The sequence below is a fragment of the Pelmatolapia mariae genome, linkage group LG16_19 (genome assembly GCF_036321145.2).
Source record: "Pelmatolapia mariae isolate MD_Pm_ZW linkage group LG16_19, Pm_UMD_F_2, whole genome shotgun sequence".
Taxonomy (NCBI): domain Eukaryota; kingdom Metazoa; phylum Chordata; class Actinopteri; order Cichliformes; family Cichlidae; genus Pelmatolapia; species Pelmatolapia mariae.
This window is the reverse complement of record NC_086241.1, coordinates 12069105-12096427: the sequence shown is the minus strand read 5'-3', so window position 1 is coordinate 12096427 and position 27323 is coordinate 12069105. Positions and strand designations below refer to the sequence as shown.

Below are 27323 nucleotides of genomic sequence, written 5' to 3'. Positions count from 1 at the left end.
ATGTGTGAAATTAAGCACTTCAGGTTAAGAAATGTGTTTAAATAACACTATTTTTGCACTATTACCTTTCAAAGCTAAATTTTGTTTCCTAGTTTAACAAATTACATGGGGAATTACACAGAATACATTCATATGGTAAAATGGTAAATGGCCTGTATTTATATAGCGCTTTTACTAGTCCCTAAGGACCCCAAAGCGCTTTACATATCCAGTCATCCACCCATTCACACACACATTCACACACTGGTGATGGCAAGCTACGTTGTAGCCACAGCCACCCTGGGGCGCACTGACAGAGGCGAGGCTGCCGGACACTGGCGCCACCGGTCCCTCTGACCACCACCAGTAGGCAACGGGTGAAGTGTCTTGCCCAAGGACGCAACGACCGAGACTGTCCAAGCCAGGGCTCGAACCGGCAACCTTCCGATTACAAGGCGAACTCTTAACTCTTGAGCCACGATCGCCCCATATTATATTTGACAGTAACAAAATGCTCTCCATAAAAATAAAAAACACAGGGGAAGAGAAACCTCTTTTACTGTTCTGGCACCCTAAAAAAAATAGAAGAATATGCCCGGTTCGTTGCCTGTTTTGCGCATATCAGCAAAATATGTCTCCTTTTTAATCTTTAATGAAACACACAAAAGGGTTGTAGGATACGGGGACAAAAATCAAACCCATCCCCAAGATGCAAATACCTGTAAACTGCATCAATACATACAACACCTTTCTCAGCTATCTGTTCCATAAACTCTCTCATTTTGTCTGATACCTCCTTTGCGTAACTTTACAAATTTCCTCCCTCCTTTTGCAGAGCGAAGGACTTGTCCTCCATTGCCCTTCCAGCTGTAATGACTCTAATTCCCTCATGCTAATGGTGTGTCTGAGCCTCAGCTCCTGCTGGGACCACCAGCCCACTTCTTGTGGTCACAGCTTGGCCCCAAGGCAAGAAGGCCCGTGGACTGGAGAGACAGACGAGAGAGACAGAGAGAAAAAGAGAGGAAGGGCAAAAGATGGTTCTGGTTTGATGCATGTAGAGCGTACCCTCAGACAGATTGGCATCCCCAGGCAAAAAGGACCTGTGGATAAAAGAGGGTTTCACTGAATTGTGTGTATGTGTGTGTCTCACTAAGTGTGACATCTAAAATTGGTGCCAGCAGCAGATTTAAACAATAACACCTCACTGTTTGACCTTACTCACAAAACCAGCAGCCTGTGAGATGTCTTCTTATGTGTGTGTCTGTCTGTGTGTATATGCATGTATCCCTTTCATTGATTTTTATACATCATAAATCATGTACATCATGCAGCTCCACACCTGCATCTTAGTGTTGTTTCTTCCAGCTTGTATGATGTGGTGTATGTGTGCGTATGTGTAGGCGTGCTTCCTGGGAGGCTGGGGAGGTCGGGGCAGGCAATGATGATGAGCACACACTACAGGGGAAAATAATCTCTCATTACCCAGAATTCCCTGATGCTACGATGCGCTGGTGAGCGCGACTAGATTTGTCCCACAGGCAAAAACGAGTGGAGTCACTCACTCGATTTATTAGACCATTCCAAACTCCCCTGCCCTCTGCCTCCCCTGCTGTTACCACCCTGTTCCACTCCTTCCTATCATCACTCTGTCTCGCACTCTCTCAGTCACCTGCTGTCTTCCATATGTTCTTAGTCCCTTCCCGCCTCCGCACTTTTTTTGGGAACTGGATGGAAATATCTTATTAAATACTTATCTTAAAAGTTTGTCTTTAAAGTGTGTCATCTGGAACTCTTACTTTGAAGAGTTTGACAGTTTTAACTTTAGCATTCATTTGCGTTCTTGCAGAGTTAGATAAGAAAATCAATGCCTCTCTTACATGTGCTCAACTCGAACCTGCAGTCTTGCTGAGTACAGCATAAAGACTGGAAACATGAAACTTCTAGACATCTAGTGTGGCTCTCACGGTGATGAAATAAGCCTTTACAAGCACCTTTAAACTTATTAATAGGTTTATAAATTTTCTTTTAATTTTAATGGGTAGAAAAACTACAGAAAATGAACAACACTTTATTTTATGAAGGGTTATGGAAGATCTTTTGTCTGCACACTCACATCCAAACTCAAACCCAAGAAAAGGTCTACACATTTATGATATCCTCCGTTCATTTGTTAACCCCCATCTTAAAACCCTGAATTTAGCATTAACATTAGTACCTTTGTTTTTATTGAGCTAGAACTATAATATTTCAATTAGAAAGTTTTGAGGCAGTTTTAGTAAGTGTGACTATCAGTGTGCATTCTGATGCTACCTGCAAATCAGTGTTAGCATACAAATGCATACAGAAACTCACTCCCCACATCTGGGCAGCCTTCTGGTACAATTTACAAAGTAAGCCATATTTTTTTGTAAGATAATTGATAAAAATGCTCCACAAGGAACCAACGCTAAAGACACAATATCTAGTTCAGTGAATGAAATTAGCTTAGGGTACGTCATCAACTTTTGGCCTTGTCGATACACACATTACAGAAAGTCACCTTGCCCAATGCAACTTTAACCCTTATTATAACAGGGTGAGTTATTGAAAAATCTCTGCCTGTAAAATTGTGAGAAAAAGACAGCCAAAACTGTTTATGTATCACAGGATAAACATGTTTATTCATAAAGTCTGGTATTTTAAAATGGGACCATATAGCCTCAAGTGGACATTAGAGGAACAGTTTTTTTTTGTTTTGTTTTTTTAAAAAAAACCTCATTGTTATCTTTATTTTTCAAGTTGCTGATTCATAAAATCTGAAATTTTTTGTACCAGTGGTGGTTACACACTCTACTCAAGTGGTGATGCTAATCTGTCTTTCTATGACCAAAGGATACAGCTTCAATTGCATTCCTATTTCCCTAAGAAGGTTCTTTAAAAAATAAAATCCTCTGTGCATAGCTTGTGTATCCGAAGCTTGGGTTGCATGAATTAAGTCGTTATTTATTTATTTATTTTTAGAGAGAAATTGTTTGTGTGTAGCTTAAAGACACATATTTTATACATATGTATGTATTTGTTGTATATATTGAGATTTGACCCAGATTTGTACACTTTTGTTTTAGGGGTTTAAGATAAAAAATGTTTTGGAATGGCAGTTCAAACATCATCACTGATCTCCTGCTGTGCTAATCCCTTGATTTTGCCACACATTCTCCTTCTGTGTCTGTGCCCTTTTCTCTTTTTCTCTGTCGGTCGCTCTCTCCATCCATCTGGGTATCGCTGATCCATCCATCAGAGTGAAGAAGAGCTGTGGAAATCCCACCTCACCCATCATAGCCTCTTGACTTTCTTTATTTGCATACAAACATATTTCAGCTTGTAGTTAGATGTCAGGGGTTTATAGAAGAATACAGAGTATAATCATGTCTTATATCCTACAATGATTCAAGATTTATGCTTGGCAAATAGGAGAATGAGATGCATAGATTCTGGAGTCCTGTGGGAGATTTGGTGACAATCTATTGCAAATGACACAGCATTAAAAAAAATCATTGTTCTGCTGGTGTATTTGATAGATTGTAGTGCTCTATTGTAAAAATGAGATATTCCTGAGCCAGAACTATCTGCCTTGTTGTGCAGGATATAAAGCTGGTGACTATGATTACTAATAAGTCACTGTGTAATTTTTCTAAGCTAAAATAAAGTTGAAATTAATAACCGTTTAAAGATTTTGTAACATGTGGCAAATCACAGACTGCAAGACTAAAAAGGTCGATTGAATCGTGGCAACATTTGGGGTTTGTTGAGGCACGCTCGGCTTCATGACTTCTTGGGTTTATCTGTGAAGAGAAGACATAAAAAACCCACACACAGTTGTTACTAGACTGCAACAGCTTCACAATCACCCCATGAAGGGATTTGTGCGATTTTTTCCGTGTTGCTACCTTAAAGCTGTAAGGCTTGATGTGCTTTATGGCTGCGACTCCCACTGATTGTGCTGAGATCTCATTTCACACATGAACGTCTCTCTCTGCTGTGTGTGTGTCCATACACTCCGTAGTTAGTGCCTTAACATTACACTTCTGCTCGCCCTGGGCTACATCACACAGCGAAGGAAGGGAATGGGATAGACAGATAAATGAAAATGTAGGGGAGAAAGTGGTGCAGGAAACCACTGAAAATGAAAAAGAAGAGAGAGGCCTTTTTCCCATACTTTTTTTCATGCTTAATTCTATTTTAAATCATAATTAAATGCACTTCTGTATGTAGAATATGTTGCACAAGCATGAACTACTTGTGGACAGAAATCTTTTGACTTTTTTTGTTAATTTAGTGTGATTTTAAATTATTAGTACTGAAAATCTTTGCTTTGCAACTATATTAAGCCATATTTCTATGCAATCCAGTCTTATCACAATAAGCTTATTTCAAGTTTATTGTAACTAATTACAGTGATGGTAATTAGTTACAATTAACTTGAAATTAATTGCCAAAACAGCAACATCAGAAGTAGAAAAAAAATGCAAATTTGATCCCTAAATATAATTTGATCAACTTGTTTGTACCTACAAAGCTGGAGACAGATGCAGACTTAGTAAAAGTCGGCCCTCTGGGTGCTTGGAGCTAGATTTATCACCACTGGGGCCCTCTGATGATGAGGCCGTTTAGTGGGGTCCCTGTAGTCCTCTGCTGATTAGCGCCAAACATCTTCCCTAATAACCTTAACAAGAACAACGCCTCAGGACCACATGCCGATGCACACAGGCAACTGTGCACATGCACAGATACACATCCACACCTCCGCTGAGATTAAAAAAAAAAAGAGCTAAGGGTTACCCATCCTCCTCTTCTTTTCCTCAAAGTCACCGGTCTCTCCTCTGCTCCAGCCATCCATTGGCATCCCTTGCTATTTCTGGGATGAGACCCCCTCCCACCTTATGTCTTCTCCTCCACTCCGTATCGCTGCCCTCCTATGTACTGACACTATGAACAAAATTGAGTTGGTTATGGTTCAAGAGTCCCGCCACCCAACATAAAGTTGGTCTCAACATTAAAATGATATAAGACAATACGAATATATGAATACAAACAGGAGAGTATGCGATACCAGTCTTCTGGGGATAAAGAGGAGAGGAATGAAATTGAGAACAGAATTTATGATGCAGTGTTTTGAAGCAGTGGGGTTGATGTTATAAACAGAAATCAACTCTGAGGATTGTTTCCCTGTAGTAGTTTACACATTTGTATGTTTTGGTTTTTTGAGTAGTTTATATTTAGTGTATATGTATAACTGAAAAGCATGAAAGGAAGTGCAAAAAATAAAATCAGATAAAAAGTAAAACCCCTGCATTCGAGGATGCAGTCCCCTGATTTGCTAGCTTAGACTTATCATTGCACAAAAATAAATGTCATTTTATTTAAACTTTACTCACCATTTTTTAGTTTTAATAGGACAGATTGAAGGCTAGGATAAAACACAGCATTCACTGTGTTTAAAATCCTACAACCAGAGACGTTTATGCAACAAAAACAGTGTAGAATTTTTTAAGCTGACAGTGCAGAGGCAGTGAGAGTCCGACAGTAATGGACCTGCTGTGCACATCCGCGATATTATTTATACTACACCGAGGCGCCCATATTTCTAATATTTGAGTTCCAGACTCAATTTTAATTTACTAGTTTTTATTCAAGATTACGAAAGGCTATTTTACGGAGCACAAGTGAATGCAACGCGAGAGTCCCGCCGTGACGTCACGTGGAGCCTTTGAGTCATGTCAGCTGAGGGAGGAACTTCGACAACAGAAAAATCAACCAGGAAACAGAGGCTGCCAAACTGATCCACCGTCTCGGTCTGACGGATAAACGGCGGCGTTAACAACAGGCATCACACAACACATTAGTACAGGATTTATATTTTGTAATTAGGTTTGATACACAGCAGCAACATGGCTTCCCTGTTCAAGAAGAAGACTGTCGACGGTAAGTTTGCTCAGGGTAAAAAGCTAGCTAACTTGTTTTTAGCCCGGTTGGCCGTACAGCTTGTTCTGTTGTTCCCGTGTCAGATGAGACGTCCCAATTTAACTTGTTTTACCTGTTCTGAGTCGAGCTGAGTCACAATGCTGCCCTCGACGCGCTGCTAAACTTAATGTATATGTGTAGCTGTTTTACAATGTAACCTTTAAAGAAAAGAAATGCAGTGTTAATTGTTACAAGTATCCTCTTGGTTTCTTTCTTTTGAACTTCACCTGTAATCGTTAGAGTTACAGGCTGTGGAAAGGTCTGTGTACACTCTGTTACACCATGGTTTCCAATGACTTAGAAACGGCAAACATAAGCCTTAAGTTATCATTAAGTGTACATGATATTTTTCCCTGTATGATTACTTTGCGTGGCGTAAATACGACACACGCATGGTTAACTTACTGTCAGTTTGTATCCTACACACAGACTGAAACTAATGCCTCATTGTGCTGTGAACAAAATGACGTCAGTCTTGTGACAAAGAGTGCAATAAAATTGTGCAATGGAAAGTGAGGCTGTTATCGTATGAAGTTAAGTCATTTAAAGTGGGCTATATTCAGTTAAAAAATGTCAAAAATCTGAATAGCCTTTCAGTCTAAAAAAGTGAGTATTTTCCCCCCAGGCTAGGTAACCACCTCAGAAGGTCAGAATGGAAAATCAGTCAAACTTACATCAAAATTAATGAATCAATTATTCACTCTCAGATACTAATTATATTAATTCCTAGGGCTGGATTTCAAGAGGAAAGGCGGACCATGCCTCAACTCTTTGGACCTGAAACTTATTCTTGTGGAGAATTACAAAGAAAAAATATCAACTTTGTATCTTTGGATTTAAAAATAGACTCTACCGGTTAAGGCAAATCTTTTCAGAGCACTCCCTGTTTACTCCTCCCATTGTTGTCATTCTAGTTTCACCCATACCGATCATCTGCATACTGTACTCACAGTGCTCTCCTGCCTCCACTCCATTTCAAGGCGCTGTCAGGTCTTCTCAGCCGTCCCCCATCCAGTACATTTCTTTCTTTTCTTTTTATTTGACATCTCTTGCGCTCTGGACACAGGTTTCTCGTTGATGCCCTGGGTTTGGGTGTGGGTCGTAGTTTCTGGTTATTTGGCAAATTTAGTAAGGGGGGGGGGGTGGTTTGATCACCCATATTTGTAGGACGATATCCCTCCCTCTTTGAGACGTTGGCGGCACGTCACCTTATACGTATACAAGCATCGTTCTCTTAAGTGGTCCAGCATATTGACGTATCTCGATCAATTTTGTGGGTGTTGAACTTTTCAGCAAGAATAAGGTTTTTTTTTTTTCTGAAAGTGGTCAATTCCCCCCCCCCCCCCCCCCCCCCCCCCCCCCCCCAAGGTAGGACATTTCCTATTACATAGTAGCTCATGAATATAGACCGGGGTTAGCTATTTAGAAGTTTTCCTTCTTTTTTTGTTGAGTTCTTAGTTGTTGTTTTTTTTTTTTTTTTGTTGTTTTTTATCCATTCATTTACTTTATGAATAAATGAATCCAGTGCACACCTGTCTTTCCTGGATGAGGGATCCACCCTTTGCTGTTTTTTCAGAGGTTTTTTTTTGTTTTTCTTTTACTTTTTCCTCATTGAAACCTCATTGAGGCTTCAACTCTAAAAATAGAAAACAGTTCAAAGCCCTTTGAGGCAAGTTTGTAATTTTGAGCTATATGAATAGGACTGAATGAGAATTCTTTGATTCATTTATTCATTCCTCTATTCATTCTTGATTCTCACTTTTTCTGTTCTTAAGGATTTATTTATTTTTAGAATAAAAAGTGCCTGCGTTTTAATAACAGAAAAATGCCAGATTTTGGGATAAATCTCAAAACTATATTTAAGTCTTGAAGTAAGGTTATTGTTACACTGATTATTTGGGTCATCCCTCAGTCACACAGATTACTGCCTGACTTCATAGTCATAAATGATGTCACATGATGCCACTTTGTGTTTGTGTGGGTGGTGTAGAGCTGACACTGTATTGGCATGAGCTGTCCAAGCATTTCCACAGTTGGCAGTGTCAGCATGCTCTCAGTGTGTTACTGACTGCTCTGAGATATTTCACGTGCATCTGGGCGCAGAGTCAAACATGATCACTATTGAGGCAGTGGCTGGATGTTTGAGATTTCTTCCAATATTTGGCAGCTGCTCGGGAACCATCCTTTCTAATGCTCCAACAGCATTGATGTTGAACTGAAAGACAAAAAAAGATACCAGACATGACACATACTGAGGGCATAGGTGAATAAAAATTGATTTTATTTTAGAAATAAAATATGTTTGCATTAAATTTTCTGTTGAACAAAAATCGTTGTAAAATCACACATATTGATAGTCAGTGAGAGAGGGTACGTTTACATTGGAAGTTAAGTGGTTTGAGCCACAGCTGCTCTAGTTTGCATATCTTGCATCCTTAGGCAAGATACTGAACCCCAAATTGCTACGAGTGCATCAAAAGTGTGTAGGTTATGAGTAAAAAGCACCTAATTGCATAGAAAAGGCATAAAATGAGTGCTTAATAAGAGTAGAAAAACACTATATACTGTATATGTTTCATCCAATTTATCAGACATTTTTTTTCTTTTCATTTTGGTAAGTCAAAGGCTTGTGGGGTGTTGTACCTGCACCAACATTCTCGCTCTGTCAAACCTTTCTATCTCATTCTTTTCTGAAGATATAATCAAGGAGCAGAATAAGGAGCTGCGCGGCACACAGAGGCAGATCACCAGAGACAGAACAGCGCTGGAGAAACAAGAGAAACAACTGGTAGGAAGCATGCAGACAATTAAATATAAAAGCTATGAGGAACAAAAGTATGTGCATTCATAGCATTTTTTTTTTGTAGATTTCTACATATTGCATCAAAGCCCTTTTAGGACCCTCTGATTCCCCAACAGACACAATCTCAGCCCCAGATGCATATTAGATTGTCTTTCTACATTCTGGGATTGTGCCTGATTGGCTAATGGGGCTAAATGAATAGACAAGCGATTTGGTGAGGTGGCTCTGCCTCAGGCAAGTGAGCCTATCTCTCATACACTCTCACAGAGTTAAACAATTAGGTTACATTCATCGTCGCACATAATCTAGAAGATGAAAGAAGCTGATTGTGTCCTCTCCTCAGTTGTGTTAAGTAAATATCATACAGGACATAATTACCTCCCTGGGGAACGAATATTCTTATTCTACATTAATGTCTTCCGTTAATTAGTCTCGTTTTAAAAGCTTTGTTGCAGATTCTGAATAAAAGATTAAGACAAAAAAATGGAAATGACCTATATCTGCATTTTTTTATTTATTTATTTTTAGTGCGATCATGGCTGCCTCCCAGTGTGCCGGCTCTCAGTACCAGTGTATGCACACACATCCATGTATGTGCTCACTGGATGCAAATGGCACAGGGCAGAGATTATCCCCCAAAGATCAAAATACTTTTAAAAGTTAAGCGGTTCATTTTCTCAATAAATTATTTGGGATTTGTATAAGAGTTCAAAAGTCTAAACAATATAGAATCTTTTTTTTATTTTTCAAATATTTGTGCTGCACAGCATTTGGCTGCCTGAAATGTTACTAACAGCTGGATTGAGGCTTCTTTAGCAGCACACTGTGCATCTGTTGTTCAGAAAAATCTTCAGCACTGGGCCTTGTTAATGCATTAAGGTTCCCATTTGCTAGCATGCAAAGCCCAACAGCCTCACAGTTGTTCCTGCACTAGCTATCCATCACAGCCCCACCTCCTCCACCCTACCCTGATAGGCCACTAAATAAGACATTATAAGCTTCCCGTCAGCATCAGTTCGTCGTACTCGTCTCTCTTTCCCCCGTTAATGCATTCTTAGCCTTTCTTTTTTCTTTCAGATAACACTGCAGCTGACAATATTATTGCCTTTTTTTGAACTAGGTCTGCTCTTTTCCCCCATGGCATTATTTGAATTGTTTACAAGCAGCGAGATACAGGTTGAACTCAAATGACCTGCTGAATGTGTGTCTGCATTAGAGAAAGGCACAGATGCATAGAGCTGAGCGAGGAAAGCCTTTAGCTTTATCAAACATTAATAATTGATTGTAATTTCCTGAAGAGAATGCTTTCAGCACATGTACGATAAATAAAAGACATATTGGCTGGCTCATCGTAACCTGGAGCTTCTCCGTTGTCTCTCGGGAATCGTGCCCACACACAGGATCCCTGTGGGGCTCGGAGTATTTTTGGCTGTGTACTGAAGCTAAAAGTGTATATGAGTAACAACTGATCTGGATGATTGTGTTTACAAATTTGTGTTTACAAACACAATGGTTTCTCTGGGACTTGGTGGATGTATTTGTTTTATGCATACATATATATTTTTAATATAAAGAGTATCCCTAAAGTCCAATAAAATGTTTTATTTAGTGTATTATCAATGTGTTCTATATTAAAAATAAAAGCTTCTGTGAGAAATTACAGGTGCCTAAAAGCTCCGTCTTCCCCGTATTTTCATTTTCCTGAACCTCGGGCTGGCTGTGGTGTTGAAGGTGTTGGGAAATCAGTGGCATTAATTGACATTTCTCAAAACAAAGTAGTTTCCTGGCTTCAGCTAATCTGCAGCATGTTGTTTGAGAAAGGCCATCCCTGAACGCTCAATTTTACTCAATTTATATGGGCAAACACAAGCACATCTCTAAATATAATGCTTATTTAGAATATTAGGCAGATAACCAGGAGACAATGGTACATTTCAGCAGCCTCAATCAATTGGTTCCAGATGTGGACAGTATATCTTAATGAGAATTTTTGATTCCCTGTTTTCTGCCAGTTCTTAGAATTTTCTTTTATGTTATGTCTATACGCATGCTTGGTAAATTTGCACATTGACCATGCATACACACACAAAAAATTAACTCATAATGCCAAAAAAAAAAAAAAAAAAAGACAGAGGTGAGGAGTCATATCGTATTCTTCTTTCCTTCTCCAGGAAGCAGAGATCAAGAAAATGGCAAAGAGCGGTAACAGGGAGGCTTGTAAGATTCTCGCCAAGCAATTAGTTCAGCTGAGGAAGCAGAAGACCCGGACGTACGCTGTCAGCTCCAAGGTCACATCCATGTCTACGCAGACAAAGCTCATGAACTCCCAAATGAAGATGGCCGGTGCCATGTCTACCTCAGCCAAGGTAAAATGCTAGACCCTGTCGATCAGTACAGCTCATTTTGAATTAGAATTACAGATACAGTGCAGCATATACAAAGTGAACAAGTCCCTACTTAAACATACTTCATGTGCCATTGCCGTTAGACAGTCTGTATGAACAAGGTGTTGCTATCTAATGGAAAAGTTACATTTGTTTTCCACACGAGCTAAGTTCAGTGTGTACACACATTAATATTCTAGTGTGGTAATTAAAGTATTAATGTGGGGTCTGTTCATGTTTAAAACCCGAGCCTTGTAGCACTGTTGTTAATGAAGTATGAGAGGTACTAATTGGCCAGGAGCGATGTACTGTACAGAGTCACACTGAGCAAACATAGACAGGTCAAATATAATTAGGCTTTAAATTAATGGCGTGTGTTCAAGTTTACGTGAGGCTGTGGCTATGTCACAAAGAATGTGTTAATTATATTCTGTCAGATACACAAAGGTTGTTTAGACACAGACGCACACAGGAAAGTTGCAGCTTCGATGTAGTTTCTTCAGTAGAAAGTGAAGCATTCTCCATCACCTTTCTCCTAAGCTTTAGATTTGCATGATTTTGGGAAGCTTGTCAGTCGAGACGTTGATGTATCAGGTATTGTGTCAGACTCAGGTGTGAAAGTAGGCCATGTTTGTGCTGATCTTTCACAGGAAGTTGGTCTGTCTTTAGGACTTGCATAATTCTGCGATGATAAATGAATTCAAAGCAAATTTACTTGAGGTTGAGGATCGAATATTTTGTGAAATGTCTAAAGTTAAAAGGTAAATTATCTCAAATAGTTTGTGCAACTAAAGTTCATCCTAACATGTTGAGCATAATTAGAGGTTTCTACATCGTGAAGAGTGTTATTTCTCGGCAGTAGCAACTAAAAAGATAGATTCTCATACGTTCCTTAAATGTTTGCAGACAATGCAAGCAGTGAATAAAAAGATGGATCCACAGAAGACACTGAAAACCATGCAGGACTTCCAGAAGGAGAACATGAAGATGGGCATGACCGAGGACATGAGTAAGAACACAGTGCACTTGGCAAAACAAGTTTGGGAAGATATATGGGAATAGTGTGAGAAGTGATGTGTGCTGCAATATATGCAGCAAAGGCAAAATATGTTTGTAGGATGTTTTTCAGAAGAAACACTGACGTTTGTTTTTCTTTTTGTATGCAGCAGCCGTCTTGCTCTAAAGTCCAAACTTGTGACTGGAAATCAATTTGATTGACTTTTCTGTCCTTATCTTCTTCCTTCCTGTTTCACTATCTGTTTAGTCAACGACACTTTGGATGAGATCTTTGAAGAATCTGGAGATGAAGAGGAATCTCAGGACATTGTCAACCAGGTTCTGGATGAGATTGGCATTGAGATCTCAGGGAAGGTAAGAAATTCAAAAAGAGAACAAGACAAACCACATCTCTCCTACATACCTCAACTTTATAGACATCACAATAGTGCATAATGCCCAAGTAGAAAAAACAATCTTAACATTTTACCATTTAGTCTCAGATTTAACCCCACATTTTTAGATGTAGATGCACTTAATGGAGCACACAGCCCCTAGCAAGATGAACAATAAATGCTCCACATGGCTTTTACTTGGCTTTTAATATGTATTCCAGCTGCCACATGGTGGGGCTAGCCCTCAGCTCTTCTAGCTGTGTTCCTTTTTTTTTTCCAGACTGCCAGGCTGTCCGTCTGCTGTGTGTCTGGCTCCCCCTGGGGTGCTTCATGAGTTATTACCTCACACAAAACAATGCACAAACCAACAAATTTCCCAATAAAAATCCCCCAGCAGGAGAGGCAGTTTTTAAAAAAAGCTCATCAGGCTGTCTCAGGGTTTTTTGGGTGGAGTTTTTGTTTTGTTTTGTTTTTGTGGGTTTTTTTGGAGGTGAAGAGACACACAGGATGCTCTTTAAAAAGTAAAAATAATAAGATTCACAAACTACGGTAGTTTGGAAAATCTACCATAATAAAATAATCATCCATATGTTACTTCTATTGTTACTGGGATAATTCTGTGTCTACTGACAGTAAGTAGTCAGCTGAGAAGCTAACAAATGCTGTAAATAGTTTCAGGTTTTTTCTGCAAATAAAAAGTAACCGGCATAAAATGAATCATGGCTTTTGGTGTCGAGTACCAGATTGTTTCAGCACCTTTTATAGGATGCAGTAATTGATCATTAACAAACCCAAACAACTGCACTTTTTATGTAAAGTAAACTTTACAGTTAATTGACAAAATTGTGACTCAGTTTGAACAGTTTGGGGTTTTTTTTTCTTTCTTTGTTTTTGAGTGTCAGCAAGCAGCTGTACATCGTAGCCGGTCTCGAAACAAGTAGCAGCTCTGCGATTGAACGTGTGTATTTTGAAGTTGATGTGGCTGCTAATGGGGTTTTCTACCCATGTGTGATTCCAGATGGTGAAAGCTCCAGCTGCAGGAAAGAGTGTCCCCGGTGCTGCTGCCGCCTCCAAAGCCACCATCTCTGACGACGAGATTGAAAGACAGCTCCGAGCTCTGGGAGTCGACTAGGTTTCGTCTTCGTATTAATGTTCAAATTGTTAGAAACACTGGTTTTGTCATGGTTCGAGCGTACACACTCACACACTTACACGCACACACACATACACACACGTTTATTAACACATACATATTGTCACATTCGCCTTAGAGATCATTATGGCAGAACATGTGATCTATTTATGTGAAAATAATATTTATTACAACATCGGAGAGGCCACATCTCAAAGGTGGAACAGCAGTTGATGTTTCACCGGAAAAACAACTAACGCTGTTGTTTACCACCCATCTGTCTTTAAAAGGGCTACAAGTGTATGAGATCTTGGAATTGGCTTTTCCCTTCTGGTGTTTTGGTCAATCTTGAATTAGTCCTATAATCTCTGTCTGCTTTTATACGATTGAAGAAGGATGGTCTTTCTTCAGGAAGTTTTAATGAATAAAACATGGTAATTAAAAAGCAGCTTTGGGGATGTCAATAAACAAATGGAACTTGTATTTTTTCCAACTCAGACTATTTATGTGCTATCTTTGTTGCCATTGGTAAAATTAAAACCAATTTAATCCACTTTCTCTGAGGCAAACTTTCCATTTTAAGGCATTCTTTTGTCAAATTTGCAATGTTTTATGGATAAAATGCCTCTGTTTGATTTCTTTCTCATCCTGAGATATTAGCGATAAAACAGACACTTAATCATGCTAACTAGCTAAATCATTACCAAGATTTTTTAGGTTTGCCACCATAGGTACTGCAGACACACATACGCATGTGAAACATGTAACTAATATCTTCAGGCTGGGGTCAGGCTTTCAATTTACGTGCATGAAATGAAAAGACAAATTGATCTGAGAGCAAACTGGCTAGCATTTTTATGATACTGTACAGATTATAAAATTAAATAAAGTTGAGATTAAAAACACAATTTAGGGCTAATGAAAGACTGGCATGTCAAAGAGATTTAAATCCATAATTAAAGCCAGAGGCTTCTGGGTTGACGTTTGATTTACACAGAGATCGTAAGGTGGTACTGATCCTGCAGTCCCTCTACTCTTTCAGCTGCTGTGCAGTTGCTGTCATTTGTTTTTTTTTTTTGTTTTTTTGTTTTTAAGCTGCCTCACTCACAGAAACACACAGACACTAAAGGAACGAAAAGATGGAAGCGTTTGCTAATATAACACTGTGATTGAGGAGATTTCTTCTCTTCTCCAGCTGAAGCAGGTTTTTCTTTACAGTAATTTGTCAGCGTCAGCCGTTCCAGGCTTCATGACAGTGACAGCCATATCTGCTCAATGTTTTCTTTGTTTGTGCCCCCTCGTTTAGACTCCCTTTGCCAAAATAAACCGAATAAGATTCATCCTTGCGTATGTCTGAAATCTACAAGTCATAATTCTTTGAATTTTTGCAAAAATAATTGTTCCTCAACCTTACACCAAGCTGTTGTGATTGAGAACAGAATCAGTTAACAGACATTTTTTGAGTGCAGTTCTACAATAGGATATTACCATGCATTTTTAAAGGTGTATGTATACTCATTTTTGTTTCCTTATTGTAAAGTGTAAAGGGTGTATGGCTTTTATAAGGAATAAAGTTTCCTCAGGTATGATTGGGTCTTTTTTCATTTTCAGTCTCCACTTTATCCCTCCCCCCCTTCTTTTTCATTAAAGTTGTATTCAAGGTTTTTTAAGGTTTCGCTTCAAACCGAGCAACACAAAGAGGTATATATCTTTTTTACTGTCTTTAAAGACAGACATCAGTTTCCATTCATTTCCATATAAATGACAGACTCAGATGATAGTTTGCTGAAATTATTTTTTTTAACCCCCCCCAACTGCAGAACAGTTAAAAAAAAAAAAAAAGTGCATGGTAATGCAATATAAGTGCATTATCAGGCAATGAAAACTAACTTATTATTTTGGAGCCAAATAAATTTTGAGTCTGTTAAATGATGCATGATGATCCATCTGATGAAGAGTTGAATAGAATATAAAACAGAAGAACAAACACACCGACACATAACACATGCATATATTTTAGCCACATTTATGGATTTACTTATATAAAAATTACGTGGTACCCATTCAGCTCTCTGAATACATGAACTGTGGGGGGGAAAAGGAGTAGATATGAGAAAAACTTTAAGGCTAAATGCATCTGGGCAACTGCCTTCAGAAACGTCTTAGTAGTTTTATAGTAAGCATGCTGTCCTGTAACTTTGCAGTGTACACACTCAGAGGAGTGACAGCAGTCGGTGTGACCCTGCAGCATTTATTTCCCCTGGCAGCGCTCCCGTTATACAGCCTTACATTAGTCACAGTGAAAACCACTCATTTCTGAATTTAAGTGTCTTGTATGTTTATTTATGAATCTCCAGTGAGACATTCACAACATAATATATGTAGTACTACAGTAAAAATGAGAGACTGCACTCGTACTGTAGTTATGAAATGCAGGTTACTGCTTGCTACATATGCAGTGAACTGACTGAGCTTTGAGTGCCTGGGAACTGAAAGGAGCAATTTGATAAAGAAAAGGGCAGATATTTGCTATATTTATATTTTCAGTATAAAAAAACGCCCTTTAAATCAGTCTGTTGCCAGTCCTATATCACATTTTCTAGTTTTTTTTTTTGACAATAATTACTGGCTTCTGATGTAAATATAAAAGAATAAAAACATCCTGATACTTTTAGGTGCTTTCATCCTCTTGAGGAAGGCGTGGTGTTTCCGTCTCTTTCCCATCAGTCAGCTCAACCAGGTCAGAGTTGTAACTGGCTGGTGTTCTTCTTTGTATGACACTTTATCAAGGCAGCGATGACAAAAGCAAAAACATCAACATCTATCTTACATCAGGGAAACAGAAGACCGCATATCCATTTGCTGTCAAAAAGTTTCCCATGTCCCTGGCTTCATCCCATAAATCACAGAGGTTGTGCACAGTAAAGTAGCCTGACATAATAAATTAGCTCTCAAATAAATAGGTTGTTGTAAAGTTTTTAAATATATTACTGTTTTGACTGCAGCTACATTCATTTGGTTAAAGCATTTTTCTTAAGACTGACAGCTAATTAAAAACAGGGACATAAAGGCACCAGCTTTTACAAAAAATACACAAACACAACTACAACAGGGAGTTCTGTGGTTAAATATAGATGTAAATGTAGAACACTTCATTTCATCAACAATAAAGCTTCTTTTTGTAGGAAAAAAGGACAAAATCAATAATGGTATTGCTTTTTTTAAGAAAGGTACAGAGCTGATCCTTATGAGCGCTTGTCTGTACTCTGATGCTGATGCATTCAATGAGATTTGGTTTGTGTAGTTAATATACTTTCAGCAGTTGTATAGCAAACAAGGCACAGCCAATATTCAGTACATTTAAATGTCAAGACTGGCAGGTGCAGCATCAAGCCAGCAGTTCATATGCAGTTATTGAAAACCTTTTATCTTCACAGTTTCAACTTCAAACAACAAGGAAATAATGGCCGGGCTGCTCTTTGACATTTATGTCTCTTGTTTAAAATTGCAATTTTAAATAAAAACAGACATATATATATTACATTTGGAAAATCTAACAGAGAGACATATCTGTGCAAAGACAACAGACAAAGATAAAATTTTTATGGCAAACTTGGTCTTATATAAATTCTCTTGTCAGTATTAAGTCAGTGAAGCAGCTGCTCAACGCTGGGTAAAAGAAGCTTTATCTGTTTTCAGCAGGGTAAAATTCTCCTGTGGCATTTGGAATAATTGCTATTGGACATTTCAGATTTGAAAAGAGCACATTTTTAACCACGGTCACAAACGAGCCTCCCTCACAGACACGCTCATCGAACCTCGAATTATGTCATTGCTCTTTGCGTTTTACTCATCTGTGCTATGCAGTTCGGACTGATTTTGGTCAAACACGAGCTGAGGTTAAGGCTGGTTTTAACACGTTTTTCCCTTTGGCGGCGGTTGCAGAACCAAACTCTGACCACTTCCTTCTCCAGATGGAGGCCTTTGGCTATCCGGGCTATTTCCTGAGAGGATGGCTTACTTTTCTCCACAAAGCTCCGCTCAAGGGCCTCCTTAGCTCCAAGGCTACAGAGTGAAACAAGGGAGAGGGGGATTAAAAAAAAGATTATGAGTTCACTTGGTAAATGGCATATTTTGTACGTTTGATCTTTACAGTACACACCTGATAGTTGTTCTCCTTTTTCTCTTCCGTTCATTCATTCCTATTTTGTCATTGTACAAAGCTGCAAGAAACAACAGTAGGTTCTGTAAGGACATAAGGATACATCTTTCTGGCTGATTGCTAGTGTAACCCATTACTTTCCCTAGACTGATTCAGTGTGTCACCACATCAAATATCATTATATGACCTTGGGAATAATGTCATGGCTGCATGTTTAAGACTAATCAACAATTTCTCAGACCGTTCTCACCCCCAGCCTGGGGTTTGGGTGATCATAAAATAAATCTGGTGTTGAGGAGGCCACTAATATGGTAAATGGTCTGCATTTGTATAGCGCTTTACTAGTCCCTAAGGACCCCAAAGCGCTTTACACATCCAGTCATCCACACACACATTCACGGCAAACTACATTGTAGCCACAGCCACCCTGGGGCGCACTGACAGAGGCGAGGCTGCCGGACATTGGCGCCACCGGGCCCTCTGACCACCACCAGTAGGCAACGGGTGAAGTGTCTTGCCCAAGGACACAACGACCGAGACTGTCCAAGCTGGGGCTCGAACCGGCAACCTTCCGATTACAAGGTGAACTCCCAACTCTTGAGCCACGATCGCCCTTATGACAGAAAAACATTTCTTTGACACACACGGTGCATCTGTTTATTTGAAATTCTTTTTCTTTGTTGTAATCTGGAAAGTTGTAGCTCTTTATACCTAAGTAATCAGAAGAAATGTGAGACTAGAAAATCAATCTGATGTATGCATCGTGTGATGAGCATTACAAGCGGTTAATTTCAAAAGGATGTAAGGCTAAAGTGTTGGCAAACACTGTCCAAGATGAGGCACAACTAATTAGATCTTAGTAATCACCCAAGAAAGCATTACTTTCAAATATTTTTTTGAAAAGACACTAAAAGAGACTGAATCAAAAGGATAAATTTTACCTTGCTGAATAGATAAATATTACCCTCAAATGAATACTCTCAAAGGGTTGTGAGTTGAGTGGATACGTGTGACTCACCACCCGCCAGCTCAGCTTCATCAAGCCATTTAGCCAGAATGGCCTTGAGTTTGCAGGCGTTCTTAAAGCTCAGCTGCAAATTTTCAAAACGGCAGATCGTGGTCTGGCTGAACTCTGAACCATGCACGGCAGCGAGCGCCTCCCCTACATTAGTCTGAGTGTACCCTGCGGGTCAAAATGAAACAGAAATACTTTATAAAATACACGCAGCACAGAGGAGAAGCAAGGTGGGAAAAAAAGACAAAACCATCTGTGGTGAAGCATCTCATTGCTGCAGCTGAACAGTGAGATAAATTTGTATTAATCATACCGAGTTTGATCCTCCGTATTTTGAAGTCATTTGCAAACATCTCCAACTCTCGTATCTGCGGTGAATCCATGGCAGGTGCGTCCTCTGGGTCCCGCATACTCTTCCTTTGGCCGTCACTTTTTATCTCTCCGCTTGGGCCCCCTGGGGCCTCATCAGTTGAAAGAAGGGCCGAGGGCAGTGAAGAGAAACCGTGGCTTAATGCACAAGAGCCGCTACTTAGGCCATGATCCGGAAACTTGTACAAGCAAGAAGTAAGAGATCCTAGCAAAACAGAGAGTGGCAGTGAGTAGAAAGAGAGGGGAAATTTGTTGGTAGGGAACAACGAAACAGCTGGGACGTGGAAATTAATATTTTAATGTGAGTTTTTTTTCAATCTTTTTGCTACGATAGACAATATTGGATAACAGTAACACTTTGAAAAAATGAAGGTTTAAATGTAATCAGAACATTTTCCTTCTTTAAATAAAAAGTCTTCATAGTGTGAAGCACCGTGTAGATCATGTATAACTTTACTTCTCCAGTGAAACATCATTGAAGTTGCCCTTATTAGTACACCTGCAGACTGGCAGGCACAAACAGTTTTATGTCAGTGCATATTTGTGGTGTATGGAATAAAAGTAAAGGTTCCTTTTTGAAGTCCCACACTTGGTTGGCATGATGACACCTGAGCCAGTTCCATTTACTGATAAAAGCTGTAAGATTTTTTTAAAAAAAGGAAAAAAGCCCTCCTATGTGACATGAGTGCTTAAATAAGTGAATGTGTTTTCAGGGGCTTGGTGAATAGATATTCTTTTAACTGTCACTTAAAACAATAAATTGCAGTGTAGCCATAATTTAATGAACTCGTCTTTCCGCATTCCCTTCGTCCTTGGCTTTGGTGTTGCAGCACAAAGCCGGCTTTCCTTCATATACCTATTTTAAAGGCTCGCTGCTCAGCTGTGAGCAAACATCTCACAACCATCTGACAAGAGGTTTGCATTTACTTGTGTTACAATTTTCAAGATGATTCATTTTTGCTACAGGTGGCTGTTAGTGTTAAGTGGTAAGCTGGAGTGGAGCTCTTGCTGCTAATCACTAATGACAGATTAATGACAGATGACTGCCACGGTACCACATGGGTGGATGACTAATTGTAATTTCTAATGTGATTCTGTCCTTTGCGTCACAAATCTGCACAGCTGCAGAGAAAAGAAAACAACCACTAATTAACAGCACTAAAAATATGTCAGTTTGCGTGTCGCATTTATCATACAAGAGGAGACGTTAAGCGAGTTAGGCATGTGCAAAACAGGACAGTCTTCGCTCATGAGGGACAGTGTTTTCCTTAACTGCTATCCATATTGCTGGTAATGTAACTGAGTAATGCAACACTCCCCTCTTGTGTTACTGCAGTTGTAGTGCAAACTATATATAACTATTTTTAGACAATAATAGGATCTAACATAATAAAGGTCAGTTGGCAAGTCTCAGTTACTTAGTTTATAATATTGGTACCCTTAGTATCCTTTTTCTTTTCATGTAAACTAAATGGTAAAATATTTCTTGACAGTGAACATTCACTCGGCTGACGATTTATTAGGTACACTTATTGTGAGTCTAATACATCCTTGCAACAAATCCTCGGCTTTGTGAAGAGTACTGTTTCGCTTTGGTTTAAACTGTTTCAGAGGTGCTGATTTAAATTTTGGATCTTTTTGGTGTTGTTGCATGTCAAATATATTTTGTTGTGAAAGCTAGGAAAGCAAGGTGCTTTCAGTATTTTTACCTACCCCATTAATATTACCCAAGGTAGGCTAAAATGATTTATTAATGTGAAATTAAATCTCAGTCAATAAACATATTTGTGATCCTTTGGCTAAACTATTCGTCAACTTTGAGCAACACTCTTTTTCTGCTCGTCCGGTAAGGATGAGCTGCCGCTACTTTCCTAAGCAGTACATAGCAACATCTTTTCTTTTCAACCTGGCATGACACACTGAAACAAAAGCTTCTACAGAAGCTCAGATTTTAGCTCAGCTAAAATGTTGCCTGACAACAGCAGTGGTTGAGCCATTTTGGACTAGATAGAATTCACTAACCGAAAAACTGACAACAGTTACAGCTGTCACGAGCCCTGTGCATGAAGTGGTGGCGAAAATAACAGCACCATCGACCCATTGTATTGTTCAGCTGGATCTATATATCAGCTGGAGATCAGTATGGTAGATTCTTCCCCAAAACTGTATGCATCAATGATCTTCTCTTGTACTGAAGGTGTCAGGCAGAGGTTGGAGTTCCTCTCTCTGTTGAAATTACTTCTTTAGGCTGCATGTACAGTACGTGTCTGCATTTGTAGCTGTAGCCTTTAGATTTCAGAGCTTTTTCCACCTAACTGCAGATGCCTCTTAAAATCAGCATCCCAAAAGCGATTGCTCTGTGCACAGTATGCACCTTGCAGTTGTTTAGCATTGGTAAGAGGGCGTTTGGGGCTAATACTATATCCCTGAGAACAACAACAGTTTTTGGATTATTCAGCTGGAGGCATCCTGTTTTCCCCACTGAGCTGGCAAAAGGGAGAGGAATCTTCGTTGTCTCACCCTGATGTATGCACTGATGTTCTCTGGGGAGCTTACATGCAGCTATGCTGCAGTGAACACAGCCGTTGTTTGTGTGGCAGGGAGGCAGACTGGGCAGCAAGCCCTGGTCCTAGCACATGTGGGCTTACTGACTTTGTGAAAGCACCTCACAAGCCTTTGTGTACATGGCCTTGGACCTTCCAACAGCTATACATGTGCACCATCCAAAAAGCTTCAACAGATTTAAGCTAAATGTGGACAGAAGGCAAACAAACACTGATTTGATGCTGTATTAAATGCTGCTTCAACAATGTTTTGTAGTCTGAACAAGAGTTGCCTTTTAGTCAAACACAATTTAATAAAGTTATGCCTTGGAAAACAGTTAACTGTTCACACATCTAGCGTATAGTGACCAACCTTACCCTCTGAAGCTCTATTTTAGGGCTCTATTCACTTTTATTTCATTTCTCTTTTGATTTAAAACCAGCTGCAGTGAGGGAATTCTGGGACTTTAGTTTTTAAATGTGCTATTTGCTGCTGGGCAGGGGGTGTACTGTGGGTGTACCAGAGTGCTGTTGCTGAAAAATGTCACCATTTGCAGCTGAACACGAGGTTGATGAGGTGAAAGAGACCAACTGAGGGGAACTGCAGAGTTGATAAATCACTGTGGGTTTGTAGGGCAGCACCTTTCACATCACACTTATTTGATCCACTGTTAATATAAAAATGGATTAATGCAGCTTTAAAAAATGAAAGAGGTTTTTTTCCCTTTCCTCTGACCTCAGCTATCATAATTCAGGACTCCCATATAATGACATTAACTTTTATCTCTCTCTTCTCAACTTAAACATGTCCTTCTGCTGTCGAACGCTTTCAGCTAGTCTCATTTTATGATTCAGCCGGATTTTTTACCATCAATTTCACCGCACACATGAGATTTTTTTTTCTTGTTTCTGCATGGCATTGCATTCCTCTTTTCAAGCGATACAGCCTCCCTTTTTTTATCATCCCACATAATTTATGTCACCTCATGTCAGTCTTGTCAAACATTGCTGTCAGAAGCTTGACACCGGTCTCAGACAAGCTTACAGCTGTATTTTTTTAAGCTGTCAGTCAGACATTTGATCATTTAGCAGTCGAGGAACGGACATCATTAAGGTGACAAATTACCTCCTGGTGGTAATAAGTGTGGGCACCTGCTGTTTAATTAATCCTAATGTACATCAGTGCAGCCTTTGACACCATAGTTCATATAATTTTTGTGAGGTCGTTTGCAGAAGTGGGCCGATGTCACCGGGTCTCTGCCCAGGTGGTTAAAATCCAAGCAGAGAAGTCTATAAAAAGAAACTTCTTTATTTCTTCTGCAAAACTTCTGGGTTCATTTAGGGTCGAGTTCTTTTTTTTGTACTCTCACATGGTTATATGATATAGAATAATTCAGTTATACTTTGTCTAACTAAAAAAATGCATCAAATGTGATATGCTTTTCTCTTTTTATCGGCTTAAGACTTTGAAGGGTTGTTTATGTTCTTTTTGTTTCTGTGTCCTTTTTCATTATTTCATATTATTCAAAAGAATCAGCATGCAGGACCTAAAGTCTGAAAGAGTGAAACTTCGATAAGGTGTCGTGTTTCTTGAGGTCTGTGCTCATGCCTGGAATATAGAAACGGCAGAATTCTTTAAAATTTGGTAGGTTTACAACATCAGTTTGACATGTTTTATATGATAAAATGCTACAAACTAATAAAGGCTATAAGAACAGTATGCATTAAGGGAAATAGTGTTTTTTTTTGTTAAAGATAACTGCTATTAACTACAGTTATTAATTACACTCATGAAAAATGGCAGTTTTCTGAGGTTTAATCACGACTAATTAGAATCCTATCCACCACAATTGTAGCAACAATCGTGACAGTGTGTAACTCCCACTCCTGACAGCAGGACAGGGAATTGGCGAGTCATCTTGGACAGTTGCGCTTAACAAGTGCTCTAAAAAGCTCAAGTAAGTGCGCTAAAGAGTCCACGCGAGGTAATCAAGGTTGAAATTGATTTTAACTGGCAGCAGATTTAAAATTAAATGGAACATAAACACATTTTCTGCTCAATTTACTGTGTTTAACTACAGGCAAGGAGAGGGAAGGAGCAAGCGTGCGTGCGTGTGTGTGTGTGTGATCTTTACCTTGCAATGCGTTTGCACCGCTCACCATGTTAGGGTGAGGGACACCACAGGTCTGCAAGATACGAGTCTGAGAAATACTGGCAGACAGCATCTCCTGTGCTGCAGAGAGAGAGAGAGAGAGAGACAGAGGCCTTTATTATCAACACCACCATCGCCATTACTGTATAGTGTAATTGTCACTGCCTGCACTATACTCGTCATCATCTAAACCTCTATGATAGCCCTCGCTGTTAGTGTGACATTGTAATTTCAGCCTTGCTATAATCAGCATGAGCCCTGCTTTTCAGTGTCACCCTTCAATACGACAGCTGACTTTTTCCTTCAAAAACTTGCCTAAAAGTCTCGACTCTGCCGATTTATCCGCACCTGACACTTTGTGAACTTGTCTTCAGTTAGCCACACCTGTCGTTTCTAAATGCTAAATGCATGGCAGCACTTTCAGTTTGCAGATCGTGACTACATAATGCCCACACATGACTGAAACGGAATAATTTTGCAAATTTGAGGCTGAATTTCAGTGCTTCCAAAACCTGGCATAGTTAGAATCGATTGTCATTGTCCTCATCATCATAACCAACAGTAGAGATCAATACTGCTCCGTCCCCCATGAGTCTTCATCAGCTTCAGTTTTTTTTGTTTTTAATGTTGGCTTTGGAAATGCTGCAAAATAACATTTCCATCAGAAAAAAAATGTGAATCTAGTGCTGTAAAAATGATGAGATATCATTAAAGAGAATGCTACAATGTATCTTCAACCACAAGCCCACACAGTATAAAATGGAGAGATGAAAAGTAAAAATCAAGGTTATATTAAATATCATATATTAAACACAGGCCATCCACTATTTGATCAAGCTGGTGCTTAATACAAAACACATTGATAGATTTTATTGACCAACTCAACTCGTGGTTTGCCTTTTTAGTTTTCACAAATTCTTCTTCCCTAGCATCATCTTTGCTTACCTGCCATCATGCCATAGGTGGCCTGCTGGTTTGTGTAGTGACAGGGGGTGACTGGATAATGTAAGCTTGCGGGGGTGTTGCTGAGAGCATTGCCCAGGGAGGAAGTCGGGAGGTGCATGTGGGAACGCTTGGAGGGCTGACCCAGGGACAGCCCAGATGACACTGACAGAGACAAACAAAGACATTTTTTAAGTCAGCATTCCCAGACAAGTAAAGCATCTTTCTTTAACATCTTTAAGCTTGATTTCATATCAAGTGGAAGCATTTTAATGACTTGCCTACTGCAGGATGTAGATGTGCACTGATAACCCTTTTCTCATCACATCACATATAGAGTCAGTAGCTTTGGCTAGTTTTCAGTGAGTTCTTTTCTTTCCTTTCTTTACTTTAATTAGACACTAAAAGGAAATCACTTACTATTAGATTCTGATAAAATAACCTTGCATAACTTTCTAAAGCACAAACTTAAATTAGTTTGTTAGGAAGAGTGGCAGAACAAAGAACACACATCAGTGATAACTTTTCTTTAAAACTACTGCTTTACGTGCCGCTGTGAATCTAAGTGTGAGGGGGCTTGTTGTTTGTCTTCTCTAGCTGCTTTTCTTGTCTGTCCTTGCCACTTGTTGTAGCAGATGGCTCCCCTCCTCGAGTCTGGTGCTGCCCGGGGGTTCTTGTTGTTCCTGTTGGGGACTTTTTCTTTTCTTTTTCCTTCCCACTATAGCCAAGTACTCACTCAAAGGGATTTGTTGGGTTTCTCTCTGTATTGTTGTGAAGTGATTATTTTACAATATGGAGCATCCTGAAATGACTTTTATTGTGAACCTGCACTCCATAAATAAAACCGAATTAAATGAAGTGTATTTAAAAGAATCAAAAATAGTATTGCCTTCTAATTAAATAATTATTCATGTATTCTGCTTCTTATGCAGTTTGGAGTTCACTCCAAGCTTTAATGAATGCTTAGTGGTATTATTAGGATGCTCTCTTGAATTCGGTCTCGCACATAAACAATAACACTGTACAACTGAGAAGAATCAAAGCCTTGTTTATGAGTTTTCCTTCTCCTGTTATGACTGGGTTTTATTAGCATTCTATGGCTATATTTCAAGTCATTCACAGACACACTAGAAGACAAGGCAGGTCAATGTGTTTTGGAGCAACGGCCTCAAAATCTCACAAGTACTTGGCAGAAAAAAAAAAAAAATATATATATATATATATATTTTTCAAAATATGTTTACTCTGCTGTTATATAAATGGTTGAATCATGTTTTTGCATGATCTAATCTTGTCTATTCTTAGCTATAACCATCAGGAGGCTTTAAGACCCCTGGAAGTTTTCTCCACAACACTTCATCGTGGAAAAAAAAGAAGACCTTGGGGAGTTTATCATACTGATAACATATCCTCAAAGCAATTATCCACTGAGTAGAGACAGCTGGGCCAAACTATGTAGCTGATTAGATACATTTACATAATTTGGATTAGATTTGAATAAATGTATTTTTTAATTCAATCCATTTTGCCTGTCGCCTAGATGCAGCCTTATCGGGGCGCAGTTGTGTTCTGCGCCTTGATAAGGGTGATCTATGCTACGACTGCACACAGTTAGGTCATCTCTACATTTCTATGCATACATAATCTGTCACAAATGAACCCTTCCAGGATGCGTTCATGTACAGTTTCATCACAGTGAAGAATGCCACAATACTGAATCTTCCCTTAAAAGACTCTAACAGGCCTCTCTGGTGGCCCATCTTCCTAAAGCACAGATTAAGTTTTATGACATGATGATGACAGTTTAAATCAATGAGACACACAAAAAAACAAAACAATTTTCCACTTTGCAAAACAAACAAAGAAAACAATTTTAACAAGTTTTACAAGATAACTGAATACGTTTGCTTTACCTGCAGCGACCATGCTTTGAGCATGGGACGTGGTTGGCAGGCAGTCAGTGGTAGAGCCATGGTGCATAATGATAGGCAGGGGTGAATCTCCCGTCAGTGAGGCGAAGGAGTCACTACCAAATGCCTGACAGGCCATTTTTTCCTGCCCTCTCTTTAATGGCGATCCACTGAAGTTCAACACAGCTCCTCGATTGGTTTCTTGTCTTCGCTTCTCTGTCTCTTGCTTTATTTTGCCTTATTTCCCATTGTTGCTTTGCTTGCCCTTTGCCTTCTCTATTTGTTTCCTTACCTTCCTCGACTTGTTATGGATACTTTGTCTTGCCTTCTGCCTTTCGTCTTGTTTTCTTTGGCCTTCTATAGTTCTGCTTTGTCTTTTTCTAGCTGTGTTCTAGTCTTCTTTCACCTCCTGTATCGCCTCCTTGTTTTTTCCTCTTTCACTTGGGCTCATTCAAGCATACTTCTTCCCTGAGTCCCTTGGGAATATTCAGGTAGAAAACTGTGATAGGTTTCCTTTTTTTTTCTTAGAGAAGTGGATGT

The 27323-nt window shown here is 39.3% G+C and overlaps 2 protein-coding genes across 2 annotated transcripts; one reads left to right on the top strand and one right to left on the bottom strand.

Annotated features, from left to right (window-relative positions):
- Positions 1-5721: 5721 nt before the first annotated feature.
- chmp2ba (charged multivesicular body protein 2Ba) lies at positions 5722-14242 on the top strand. Its single transcript, XM_063497891.1, has 6 exons — positions 5722-5940; positions 8676-8767; positions 10954-11148; positions 12073-12175; positions 12431-12537; positions 13576-14242. Exons 1-6 carry the CDS (start codon positions 5907-5909, stop codon positions 13687-13689), a joined length of 645 nt encoding a protein of 214 aa, XP_063353961.1. The 5' UTR covers positions 5722-5906; the 3' UTR covers positions 13690-14242.
- Positions 14243-17513: 3271 nt separating this feature from the next.
- Positions 17514-26922, bottom strand: pou1f1 (POU class 1 homeobox 1). Its single transcript, XM_063499446.1, has 7 exons — positions 26787-26922; positions 24877-25038; positions 23914-24012; positions 19180-19440; positions 18870-19034; positions 17852-17912; positions 17514-17754 (listed from the first exon to the last, which is right to left on the bottom strand). The coding sequence occupies exons 1-7, from the start codon at positions 26920-26922 to the stop codon at positions 17514-17516; spliced, it is 1125 nt and encodes a 374-aa protein (XP_063355516.1).
- Positions 26923-27323: the final 401 nt, after the last annotated feature.

Excerpts from the sequence above, each read along its gene's own strand:
- chmp2ba (XM_063497891.1), top strand. The coding sequence starts at position 5,907 with ATGGCTTCCCTGTTCAAGAAGAAGACTGTCGACG. Across the intron at positions 11,149-12,072 it reads CCATGTCTACCTCAGCCAAG|ACAATGCAAGCAGTGAATAA; the intron begins GTAAAATGCTAG and ends AAATGTTTGCAG. Across the intron at positions 12,538-13,575 it reads GCATTGAGATCTCAGGGAAG|ATGGTGAAAGCTCCAGCTGC; the intron begins GTAAGAAATTCA and ends GTGTGATTCCAG.
- pou1f1 (XM_063499446.1), bottom strand. The coding sequence starts at position 26,922 with ATGGCCTGTCAGGCATTTGGTAGTGACTCCTTCGCCTCACTGACGGGA. Across the intron at positions 19,441-23,913 it reads CGGTGCAAACGCATTGCAAG|GATCTCTTACTTCTTGCTTG; the intron begins GTAAAGATCACA and ends CTGTTTTGCTAG. Across the intron at positions 17,913-18,869 it reads TGAAGCTGAGCTGGCGGGTG|CTTTGTACAATGACAAAATA; the intron begins GTGAGTCACACG and ends TGTTTCTTGCAG.